The sequence below is a fragment of the Parasteatoda tepidariorum genome, chromosome 11 (genome assembly GCF_982258835.1).
Source record: "Parasteatoda tepidariorum strain Cologne lab strain chromosome 11, Ptep-v5.0, whole genome shotgun sequence".
Classification (NCBI taxonomy): domain Eukaryota; kingdom Metazoa; phylum Arthropoda; class Arachnida; order Araneae; family Theridiidae; genus Parasteatoda; species Parasteatoda tepidariorum.
In genome coordinates this window covers 66,128,012-66,141,311 of record NC_141765.1, presented here as the reverse complement: position 1 = coordinate 66,141,311, position 13,300 = coordinate 66,128,012, and the positions used below count along the sequence as shown (strand labels likewise).

The window sequence follows — 13,300 nt, the reverse complement described above, 5'->3', positions numbered from 1 at the left end:
TAGTACATCATGCTCTTTAATTTTGAACTCACCAAAATTAAAGATCGACAAGTCTGCATTGAATGGTTACCTAACTGTGATTTAATGGTTCGGTTTGAATCAGTAATTAATAAAAGCATCGCATCTTTCCGTTTCTGCTGAAAAATGAGTTACACTAGAATGTGATCCAAAAATGCAGCTTTAAGTAAACAATACAAGATACAAAAATTCACTGCAAGAAACGTCACGCATGCTTTCAAGAAGTTGGTTCTGTAAATGGGAAACCCATTTAGCAACCAAAAAAAGGAAAAAAAAGACGAAAAAAAAAGCATTTTTATTGTAACTTTAAAAAAAAAAACCTAAAACTTATTTTTTTACTCCGCCTAATGTTTGAAAATTTAAAATTAAGTTTTCAAAATATCAAGGTCCCGCAGTGGACTGATCGTTAAGACACGGTTCCCAGCAGATCACCGAAGTCAAGCATCACTGGCTACGGTCAGTGTGCGGGAGGGTGACCACTTGGATCAGTCTGCGTAGGGACCGAGGGTGTGCGGTATTGGTCCTCGTTAAACTGTGCTACCGTAAAGTGCTCGACTTCGCGCGCAGGTCGTCGGGCTACCAAAGCGGGGGTGCCATCCCTTCCGCAGAGGATCAAAATTGTGATGGCATGTCTTCGGATCATCCTCCGGGATGTTTCCCAGACCGTCGCCAATAGCCCATTGTGCAGCTCTAGTGCGACGTAAAGTAACAACAACAACAACAACAAAATATCAAGAATTATTTCTTACAAAAATCAAGAAGATTAAACTTGAGCATATTTAAAAAATAAAAAAATTACTGATGAATTTTTCGATGATGCCTTCATAATAACAACATAACGCGGAACTCGTCCGCGTTATGTCCTACTTTGTATAACATTTTATTTAGACTAAATTAAATAACGTTTCAATTTCTTTGTGCCACGTCACAAAGAAGCTTAAACCTCACCATATATTCGATGTATTTACAAGACGTATGGACGAAATACATTATCACCTTTACACCTATTAATTCCAAAAAAGTTGCGATTTCTCGACTAATTCCGTGTTTTCGGAAATGAATAGCAGTGTTTTAATTGTTTATTTTCTTTCTTCATCACTGTTTACTCAATGGTTTACATATAGTTTGTCTATGGTAAAACCTCCCCCTACCACAAAGTCTGAGGCGGTCTGTTGCTTTGAAAGCAAGAATAGCGCATTTCAGGGAGGGTAGCTTCTCTACACTCTATGGCTAACACAATAAGCCGCAGAAAAAGATTCCCTTTCTCTCGCTGACTCGAGCCAAAACCTGTCCTAAACAGTGACCCATACCCCTACTTGAAATAGTTATACCTCGTTACCATAGTCAACGCCACGGGTCCAGACGGATGGCTAGGCAAGTTCTTACTTTAGACAAACTATAGCAACAACTTCTGTTAGTTATTGGAATTGTATGATTCACGGCAAGACGCATGAAGAACTCCACATTGTTTCTCTTTATTGTTTATTATCCTGAAATTTCTGAATAAATTCAACTAAAGGGGAACAATCTCGTAGGAAATAAAATTTCAACGAACCGCCAAATACTCTTTATCCGGACTATTACAATAAAATTTTTTTTAAGAGATTTAAAAAAAGATTTCTCGTTAAATCTGAGTTACGTTAGTAGTGCCAGGACTTTATAGTTTAATATGGACGTTTTAACATTGAACAACCTCGTTAAAACCTAATCTAGTTAAATCAAGACTAATTATAAATGAGTTAGACTATTCACATAAAACGGAGAAAGTGCTGAAAAATAAGGGTTTTTTTTCAGCTGTTAAAATTTTATCGCAGCACGTGACTAGTTCAAATCTTTTGCTATTATGGTAAAATGTCATATTGAATATCTCATTGATGATCAGTGCTCTTTCTTACCTAATGTTATAATGACAGTTAAACATATTTTGAGCTGAAATATTGTTTAACTTAAAACATGATCAAAATTACAAAAAGTTTGCATCATATTATAGTTCGCTCAAGACCAAATGATACCTATGATACGGTTCCATATGATACCACGTGTCCAACCTGACATACCACGATTCCACCTGATATACTACGGTTATATCTATGGTGGAACCGTGCTTTAGAGGCTCTTCTAACCTGGATTCACTGACAACTCAAGGACAAGTTAAGAAACTAGAATGAAGACCCATTTTATAAAAATGCCTGAAGAAAAAGAGAAAAAAAGAAGTTTGATGATAGATTTAAAGAACACTGTTTTTATTGAATCCCAATGTTTTTCAGATTCACTATGATGTTGAAAGCTATTTGCATCTAATTTTTATTTTCTATCCTCACTTGTATTTTTTCAATTATTATGTTTTATGCGATGCAAAATTTTATTCTGTAATTGTCGAAGAGCGTAGTGCAAGAAACTGTTAAATGGCATTTGAGTGATTTTTAATCGCAATTAGTTTTAGATTGTTTAGAAACTTTATGTAACAGTTTTTAGGATATTTTTTTCACCCTTTTAAAGACTTCGCATAAAAAATTAGTGTTTTATTCTTAAAACCTGGGAAATCGAGCACTTTCTAAATGCCATTTGTCTAAGTTTTCCATATGCTAGGCTCTTCAATTCCTATTGTGTGAAAATTCCATTTTAATTGTTGAACTTTTTCTAAATGTCATTTATAACAGATTTTTATACACTAATAAGGCACTTAATTCTCATTGTGTAAATATACTTTTTCAAATGAGAACTGTGTTGTTAAAAAAAAATGTGTCTGGGAGTTGTGGGTGAGAGTTAATGTTTATGAAACAGGCTCAAAAAACAGGGCGTCTTCATAGCATGAGGTGCTTTCGGGCACAAAAATGTTTTAAGCCCCTAAGTTCTTCAAAGTTAACTAAAACCCCAAAGTTGAAATCTAGCAATAAAAATCTCGATCACATAAAAATAGGTAAATATATGGATTAGTTTTAACACATTTTAAAGTAGTAACCAGGTAAACCCCAACATTTATACAATTTTAGCTAAATAAAAATATAGGTATGTTTTTTAAAACATTTCATTTTAAAATTCTTTCTTTTTAAAAAAAAATATTATTTAGAACTAAAAGTAATGTATATTTAAGTGAATATTTGAACATTAATGATATTTAAAATAATTTTCCGAGCCACTTAATATGAAAATTACAAAAACAAGTCTGATCTTGTATAAACTTTTTATTATTTATTATTTTTTTATTGGCGGGCACTTGAATCTATTTCCCATTGGCGTCAGAAATTCCAGAATTTCTACTCTCTTATTGTTACCCAGTGGGCGGGTACCTGTGTCTCAGCCCCGGCAGTGGAGTAGCGTCGCCCACGTCATACAACCACAAATCCGTTTATAGGGCTGGTTACATTCATACAATCACACAGAAGAAAGGACATAGAACACAGAGAAAGTTACATCCATGCCTACGGTGGGATTCGAACATACCACTGCCCCCGTAGTCCAGTACAATGACCACTAGACCAGTTATTGGCATCTAGAATAAACTTTATATTTATTTTAAAACGATATGTTTTGTTATTTTTTTAATATATAATGCAATTTACAATTTTTAAAAGGTAAGATTCTTAAGGCCTGCCTGAGGCTCCTAGGTATTGCTATGCGTAAAGACGGTATTGACATAGAAGATGGTTTTTCTGCTCCCTCTGGCTCGATTAGACACTAGATTTCTCCATTTATTGATTTTCATGGTTTTAAGATCTTTTTCCACAGAAATAATCAATCTGGTGTTTGGTCTTCCCCTTCTTCGGTTGCTTGTAAACTTTCCAAAAATCAGCTTCTTAACTGAGCCACAATCATGTGACCCAGCCATCTTATTCTATAAGATTTAATAACTGAAATTGGCACAAAGTATTCATTGGCACAAAATCAATAAGATTCACGAATAGAAAATTTGAGAAACTCCAAATTTTATTTCTCATTATATTATTAGATTCATGTTATTAAATATTTAAATGCTTTAGTTATCGCATAGAATAGCAGTTTAAAAAACTCTAAATTTCACTGTCTACTTATAGTATAAGTTTTATGTTATTAAATGTTTAAATGCTTTAGTTAGTTATCAAATAAAATAGCAAATCATAAAACTCTAAATTTTACTGTTTCAATCTAATAGTAGTTTTATATTTAAATGCTTAGTTATCAAGTAGAATTTCAAATTGAGAAACTCTAATATTTGCAATTTCATAAAAGTAATTGTTTTATGTTATTAAATATTTAAATGCTTTAGTTATCAATATTATTTTATTATCACGAATTTATTTATTTTTATGAGATTTTTCTTATCTTTCTGGTTTTCTGATTGAAGATAAAACATCAATACATAATAAAATTGAGCTTTTAAGATAAATATGTTAAAAAAAATCTCTAGTCTAGATCTCATCACAATTTTTTACACTATTAATAGTTTAATCTGGAAGTCATGTTTATCAGAATATGTTCCGAGAATACTATTTGATTGTCTTTATGGTATCTGCTGCATGTATTTTGACTTTCTCTCAAATTCAAGAATTACTTTAGATTCCATTAAGGAGTTTTTTATTTTATTTCGTTCTTTAAAACTGTAATTAAGACATTACTAATTGTTTCGTCATGCCATTGTTATATTCCTTTATCGGAGGAATTTTCCGCGTCAATAAAAAACCTGAAAAAAAGCCTGATGTCCTTTTACAGGATAAAGAATACAAGCAATTAGCTGAAGAAGCTTTACAAAAGGCTATTGCTGTTGTAGAATCCAATGGTTGGAAAGTTGAAAGATCTGATGGGGATGACAAAATCTATTCTAAAGTTATTCCCTCATATGGAAAGGTTTTTAAATTTGAAGTAAGTAATTTAGTTTGATTTTAATTTCTTTTTAAACGTAATTTTTTTTTCTTTTTAGAAATTGATTAAAATGGTTTCAGTATAGGTAATGGTCAAAGCTCTTTATTTTTTCATTAGGATATTGTTATGAAATAACATTCTAAAAGTAGTACTATAGAACTACTACTATTTTAAGTAGTAGTAATTCATCAAAGAAAAATAATCATAGTAGGGGAGAGGGGGGCACATGTGAACAAATTTTTTTTATTTCTTCATTTTTCAAAAAATATCATCAACTCGCAGAAAAGAAGTCCATATGTTTAAATAGTCCTTTCTTCATCTTATGGAATTTTTTAAGATTTTTCAATGAAACATTTCTTTACTTTATGATATTTTAGAAAATTGACTTCAATTGTTCATATGTGCCCCTATGGGAGGGCACATGTGAACATGCCTGGGGCACATATGAACAAGAGTAAAAACACAAAGCAATCATCATATTTAAAAGAAAAAAATATGTAATATAACAGGTAGAGAAACACATTATACTGAAGGGGTTGTAGCTTACTACGTGATTTTATTGAGTTTATTTGTTTATGTGAATTTATTGGGTTAATTTCGTCAATTGGGTTTTTCGCAACTTCATGTTCCTCAGGAGTTGTAATGGGCGTTTTTTTTTTTTTTCTTCTCTGATACTCTTTTATGTTTTTTTTTTTTTTTTTTCATTTTTTTTATCTTTTCATTTTTAGCTTTAGCATTTCAATCTTTCTTAGGTGTATCAGTTAATATGCGTGATTTTTCCCTTTCGCGTTTTCGTTTCTTTAAGTTACTTGGACTCTTGGAAATGGTCGGATTGATTCTGGTGTGGGACAAGTACTGATGGCACTACTGTTAAGATAAAAACCGTTACAGTACATCTTAAAAGATATATATTTTTTTAAAATGAGTAACATTGAAATGTGCAGTCACAATTTATAATACAAGCATTAAGCTGAAGAAGCTCAATTAAGAGTCACTGCAATTGCAAAATCCATGGTTGGAAAATTGAAAGATCTGATGAAAATGTAAGAATCACTTTTTTAGTTATTCTTTTACATGCGAATAAGTTTTCTTTGAAGTGGAAGTAAGTAAATAAGTTTTTTTTTAGTTATTTTTTCTTCTAAATATTAATTTGAATTGTTACTTTTTTGTATCGAGTGTCGTTATGAAACAAAATTCTTTTCTATTATTAGGGTCCTCAATGTTAATTTTTAGAATCCTTGTTAAAAAGCAGTAAAAAAGTACACACACTTGGGATCGCAAATTAATGTTTTAAGTGAAAAAGAAACTACTTTTGGTATCTTTCGCATTACAAATAAGAAAGGCGGGATTAAAAGAATCAAAACCAGTCCCGCAGTGGACTGATCGTTTAGACACGATTCCCAGCAGGTCACTGAAGTCAAGCATCTTTGGCTGCGGTCAGTGTGCGGGTGTTTGATCACTTGGATCAGTCTGCGTAGGGACCGAGGGTGTGCGGTATTGATCCTTGCTAAACTGTTCTACCGTAAAGTGCTCGACTTCGCGTGCAGGTCGTTGGGCTACCGAAGTGGGGGTGCCATCCCCTCTGCAGAGGATCAAAATTGTGATGGCTTGTCTTCGGATCATCCTCAGGGATGTTTCCCAGACCGTCGCCAATAGCCCATTGTGCAGCTCTAGTGCGACGTAAATTAACTGCAACAACAACTACAAAATCAAAACCAGTTTGCTTGCTTGATGAAACTAAGTAACCTCTCCGTCTCTTCCGGCAATCGAATAGGCCTTGTTATTTTTAGTTCCATCTTCCTCAATAGTGAATTTTTAGAATTTTATAGCGTTTTCGTTTTTTTACCTCGCTTGACCCTTAAAATGTGTACTTTTTATTTCTTTCTTGATAAGCATTTTATTAATATACATATTAAGTTCGGTAAATAAGAAACATCCTGTATAGGAAGTAGTAGTTGCACAAACCATAAAAATAAACGTTAAAATATTTTTCAAAAGAAAAAAAGGAAGAAAATGAATGACATAATATTATGCAGTAGTAATTTGTAATAATGTCAATTATATGAGATTTTTTAAAAATACGATTGACCAACATCGTCGACCAGCTATATATGGTTGAACAGGAATAGCCGCAAACTCAAATATGGGTCTATGCTCAACACCAGTTATAAAAAATAAAGGGGTAGACCCAACAAAAGAGCCGAATTAATAATAGCTGTCTTCTCCTATTTGTGACCCATACATTTCTAGAAATCTTGCCAAAAATGAAGTCAACGTGTATTTATTAACTATAGTAGTTGAAAGCTATTATTTAGTGCAAGAAAAAAATCTTAATAAAAAAATCGTCGTAAGGGATGGATTTGAGATTAAAAACATCAAAACCTGTTTCATTGTCTGAGGATATTGAGTAGATGCGAAAGGTGATTCTTGGAAAATTCCTTCAAATTTTATGTTGCAAACTTGTTTTGATATTTTTTTATCCATGATTTTTAGATTTGGAATATTTTTTTTTTTTTTTTTTTTTTTTTTTTTGCCTTGATTAATTTTGTGATCTGTGCATACTTTATTTTTGATAAGGGCTTTAAAATTATATATTAAGGTTGGTGATTATGAAACACCTTGTATGGGTGTGAAAAAGGGTTATTTTGATATCACCCTTAGTTTTCTCCTACATGATAAATATTAAAAAATGTTTCATAGATTTCAAGTTAGCTGCAAGTAATTAAATCTTCAATTGTCTAATAGTGATAGTACCTACTCCCAATCCGCTTACTTACCAATATGATCATAACAGTAATATCAAATTAGCTGTTTATCTTTTTAATTCAATTGCAATTTATTAATTATGAAAACAATTTTTATGATACATTTCCTTTTATACTTGGAAATATGTTTAAAATGCTTAATATTCTTGTTATCTCCCTATATATAAGGGGCATTCAAATGAAACCCGGTCACTAGTGTAAAGTAACGGTAACGATTTTGCTAACACACAAATGTAGTTATACACAGTACACATACTCAAAAATAGTAACCAAAGCTGTTGGCACATTTATCCCATTGCGATGCTAACAGGTCTATCCCATCTTGTCGGATCCAGGCCTGGACCCAGTCACACACGTCATCGTCCGTTGTGAATCGATGTCCGCGAATATCTCGTGTTAGAGGTCCAAAAACAGGAAAGTCTTACGGTGAAAGGCTTTGACTGTACGGTGGATGTTCCAGCGTTTCCCAACGTTTCCAGCGTTTTGTAATAATTAAATAATTTATATTAACGGTTTTAAAGATTTTTTGAAGTAAAGGAAAAGCTAATCATTTTAAAATTATATATTATTGCAATCATGTACTCTTATGACTGAATAAGAAAAAAGAACTTTGGAACCTCTCCAACATTTTAAAATAGTTTCTGAGTTATTAAAGCTTTAAATTCTTATTTTAACATAAAAAAGATTTTAAAAAATGCCCATTTCTAATGTTTAAAAAAGTGAAAGAAAAAAAAATGTCTAGATATAAATAAAACGTCTTCCTTCTTTTAAATTTTTTTGAATTAGTTTTGGAGCAATTAAATAAGTTTATATTGACAGTTTTTTTTTTTTTTTTGTAAAAGAAAAGCTAATCATATTAAAATTATTTATTATTGCAACCATGACTGAAGGTAAAAAAAATTTTTTTTTTAGCCTCTTCAACATTTTAAATTATTTTCTGATTTATTAAATTAAATTTTTTTTATCATAAAAAAGATACAATTTAAATGCCTCTTTCTGTCTATTGGACAGAACGAAAGCCAAATATATATTTCATTCAAAACTTTTGCATTATTTTAATTACAATTTGGATACGATGTAATAACAATAATAACCTATGTAAGTAATAGTTAAAGTAATTATATGAATTGTACCAGGTGAGTCATAAGCTATCCCATGGAGTTATGTGTAATTACTTACCGGACTGTTTCCATGGAAACTAGTGGAAACCATAATGCAAGACTAAGATGTTCTTGAAAACGAAGAATATATCATATGGAAATAAGAACTCCTAAGATAGCTTGTGGATGTTACCTTGAAGTTTCTGTTTTCTTGAATAAATATTCACGTTACAACGTATCTATTTATCATTTGTGTTTTATTTAACCTGTAAATAAATAATCGTTGTATTTGTTCCTCTGTTCATTAGAAGAACCTTTTATTAAAATAGAATGTAACAATATATATATGTTATTTCAAATTTTCTTTCTTGTCAAATATGATAATTTAAATGTCTTACTTCTGGGTAAAAGAGGATACTTAATTTTTAAAGCGTTTCGATTTGAGTTTCATCTAAGTGTTCTATACTTATTACTATTATTATGCATTATACTTATTGTTTATTATGTGCTTTCGTAGTTTTTAGTTTTATTCTCTTTCACAGATTTCATTAAATAATTTAAACTTAATGTAATGTCTTAGAAAGATAAATGAATAAATAAAGGGAAAGAAATTGAATAATCTATTTATTCATGTGAATATCCAATTTTTGGTTTTTGAACAATTTGCTTGTAATAAAATTTTTGTTTTGAATTATTTTAACATTTGGATGGCAAGCAACAGAGAACAAGATGTGGAACCCTTTAGTTCTATAACAAAACGCTCTATAATTTTACTAGTAAATTGCACAAACATAAAAGTATTTTGACAGTCATAATTTTTTAAGTATTTTCAATGATTTGAAATTATTGTTCATTATTTGAATCTTATCACTGTTATCAATCAAAAGCCAATAGATTTTTTTTGTTTAAAAAATTTAACAAAACTTAAAGATAATTTTATAGAGTTCACCTTTTCACTATTTTTTTTAAAACTATAGATTAAAAATAAATTTTTGTTACATATAGAATACATTTTTAACTGTTATTGACTTCAACTGTCCTTTCAAAAGATTTCATATTAATAAGTATTTTCATGAATATTTTTAGGGTATTTTAAACATATCACCTAAGAAGGTTATCGATTTATTGTACTTTAAAGGAGAAGAAATGCATAAATGGAATCCTACAGTAAAAAAAGTTCAGGTAAAGACTCTTCTTTTTATTTCAGAATAAGCTTAGTGTAAAAGTTTTTTGGTACTCAATGATGTGTTTGAAAACTTTTTTGTATTGTACAGTTCCCCTGAGAATATGTACAAGTTAGATTGTTTAATCTTCACATTAAATAAACACATTATTTCAATTAACACATTACTATTACTATTAACTTACTATTTTCGTTATGTAATTTTAATAGGTATAACTTGGCACATTTTGTTACTCCTTAAGTAATAGATGTTAAATTTAAACATTTAAATTTAATCAAATAAATGGTCATGAACTTTAAAGTGGTTTTTAAGACCAGAGAGTACCAGATTAGAAATAAATTCCTAAAACATATTTTTGTATCAGTAGTAAAAGATCAAAAATCATACATTTTAAAAGAGTACCAGCTTTTACGCATTTTTTAGAAATTTGTAATAGTGCCATCATTTTGCAAAAGAACTGACTTATGTCTTACCTCTCATATCTCATAGAGGGTTTTTTTAGGATAATTAATTTCAGAAAAGTCTTTTCCTTAACATTAATATATGCAGAGCTGCCAACTACTACACTTTTTGCAAAATATTTTATAGTGTGACAAGCATGTTAAAAACTAAAGTTTTCAGAATTTTTGATAGTTTTGCTAAAATTTTAAAAGCCTTGCCATGAGTTCGCTGGAACAAAGTGTCATTTTATATTTACTAATGGAAAAGTTCTTAAAATGTTTTAAATGTAGTTTTTATTTTTTGATGCATTCAATAAATTGCTTTTCTTTCATCTTGCACTGTGTAGATTATCAAAAAGATTGATGATAACTTAGATATTGCTCATGTAATCGCTACAGAAGGAGCTGCTGGTCTCGTTTCAAGCAGGTATTTTCCAGTCTATATTTAAATATTGTAAACCAGCCTACATTTTTTTTATTTAACTAAAGTACACAGATGAAAAGTACTAATATTGTTACTACATCCTCAGAGATTTTGTAAACATCCGAATATGGAAAAACGAGGATTTGAAAATTCTTCATGGGTCTGTTGCTACTACTCATCCATCTGTACCTGCTAGTGGAAAATATGTCAGGTATTTATTTTTTTCATTCAATTTTTTTTATCAATTAAAAATAATTTTTTATGGAAAGCTGGACAAAATGGATGCTTAAGTTTACTCCTCTTTCCTATGTTAATAAAATTAGCTAAATTTTTATTTAAATGATAAATTAGCCCTTTACATCAAATAATAAACAATTTTAATGTAAAAAAAGAATATTTTGGAAAATAAATTATTATTTTTTTTTGTTGAAAAATCAGTATTTTTCTAATTGAATTTTTTTTAAAAATTGCCATTGTGCAAACTAATAGTTTACACTCTCTTTCATTTTCATCACATTGCACTGAAACTAGTTTTGTGTGATTTCTGATCAATGATAGCATTAATCTAGTCCAAAATGCCGGTCTTGGTTTTATCTATCAACACGATTTTGTGCAAATCCTCTCTACATGACTTTTATAGTTATATGAATCTTTTTAACAAAATACAAGATTTTGGGTAAAATAAAATAGACATTTCGAGAGTTTATTTTGTGACATCAAAATAAAATTTGAATTTTTCTTACATTTATTTCACCTTCTGCTTCCTGAATTGTAATAGTGTATACTTGCATGCATGCAAGTATACACTATTACAATTCAAATGATATGTCTTTTGAATTTTATGTCATATATCAATATGCCAATTTAACATTTTTCATTAGATTGGTTTAGCAATGACACAATTTTTTTATTACTGGAGCAAATGTTAAAAATGTTAATGTATGGAGCAAATGTTATTTTATTATGTATTTATGATGCAAATGTTTAAATTGTAAATTTTTAAATTTTTTAAACAAAATTTAAATTTTTAGAGGTGAACAAGGACCTTGTGTCTACATCATTAATCCCATCTCTGAAGAAAATGATAAATGTAAGCTTCAATGGCTTCTGAACACAAACTTAAAGGTACTATGTTTTTATATGTTTTCAATCAGTAAACTAATTAAAAATATAACTCTATTAGTACAACTAATTCAATTTTAACTCCTGTTGTAGTCTTCTTTAAAAAAAATAATATTAATGACCGATTCATAATTAATACATATATAGATCTAAAATAAAAAGATCACATTGATTAAAAGTGTGCATTTAAAAAACACATCAGTAAAAAATGATTACTTATGAATTGCTTTTACAACTGATTCAAAAAACATTTGAATTCCCTTAAAGATGTGATAAAATAGATTTGTGGACATATTTTAATTTCCAGAAGTACATTTTCAAATTGGAGAAAACTTTGGTGCAAAGCCTTATTATTGTAAAGGCCATTTAGGTTTGAGCTATTTCAATTAAAGACCCCACAAATTCTTAATGACATCTGCGCAATATTAAAAGTATAAAAATTAGTTTATTTTTTAAAAACTTTTAAAAATATTATTTTTTCTTTGCATATTATGTTTATTTTTTTACTGGATATAAATTATGCTTCACTATTTTATTTTCAATGTTCAATCTTGTTAAAATGGATGAATATAAACTTTTATACCTCTTGCATTTCTATAAATAGAGTAATTTCTTAAAATGTAGGAACAATAATGATAAGTGCTGTTAATTTTGAATTCTGTTGCTGTAAATATTTTGATGTATTCAAAAATATTTCCTAAATATATATATATATATATTAGTGAATATTCGATCTTATACAAAACAATCACTACTTATGATACATATCTATTTAAATAAAACTAACTCTATAATAATTTTTTTTCTTGAATTTTGACTCATCAGATTATCTTAAATAATAAATTTATGTGAAAAACTATGGAATTTTGTTGCAGAAATAGTTTATAAAAACATGTTTTCTTGTGAAATTATTTTAAAGATGGATAAATACTTTTATAGTCTTTAATTTAATATATTTTCTATTGAAATAATCAAACAATTTCATACCTTACATTTAAGCTTGCATCAAAACACTAAATCCCTTTAAAAAAATATTGTAAAGTAGTTTTGTAGTGTTTATAGTATCAATTTCAGTAAAAATATAAATCTATTGTTACCATTTGTTAAGGATATAATCAAGTAATTATCCAATTTAAAACTTAATTTTTATTAGTAAATGTCTAGACATTATTAAAAAAAATTTGTTTGGGTGTTATATTAGCTTTTTTAACAACATGAATGCCAGAAATTGACTCTTTTGTGTAGAACAAAATATTTTTTTAACAACTTAATAGAACACTTTTGCAATTTATGTTAATCCCTGTCACTAGGCACAATTACAAATTTCCTCTAAAACTTTTACTGTAGTTTTAACTTCAACTTAATTGTTGTTAAAGCTTACAGTTTTGCTATATCCATCTTTTATGAT

General features: G+C 29.2%; 1 protein-coding gene across 3 annotated transcripts in view; it reads left to right on the top strand.

Moving 5' to 3' along the window:
- LOC107455314 (stAR-related lipid transfer protein 3) overlaps window positions 1-13,300 on the top strand; it is a 57,466-nt gene that overhangs the window by 40,038 nt on the left and 4,128 nt on the right. For all 3 annotated transcript variants that reach the window (XM_016072827.4, XM_016072825.4, XM_016072828.5), the window contains exons 9-13: window positions 4,708-4,857; window positions 9,809-9,904; window positions 10,694-10,773; window positions 10,877-10,981; window positions 11,802-11,895. In XM_016072827.4, coding sequence (XP_015928313.1) covers window positions 4,708-4,857; window positions 9,809-9,904; window positions 10,694-10,773; window positions 10,877-10,981; window positions 11,802-11,895 — 525 coding nt within the window. The remainder of the gene's footprint in view (window positions 1-4,707; window positions 4,858-9,808; window positions 9,905-10,693; window positions 10,774-10,876; window positions 10,982-11,801; window positions 11,896-13,300) is intronic.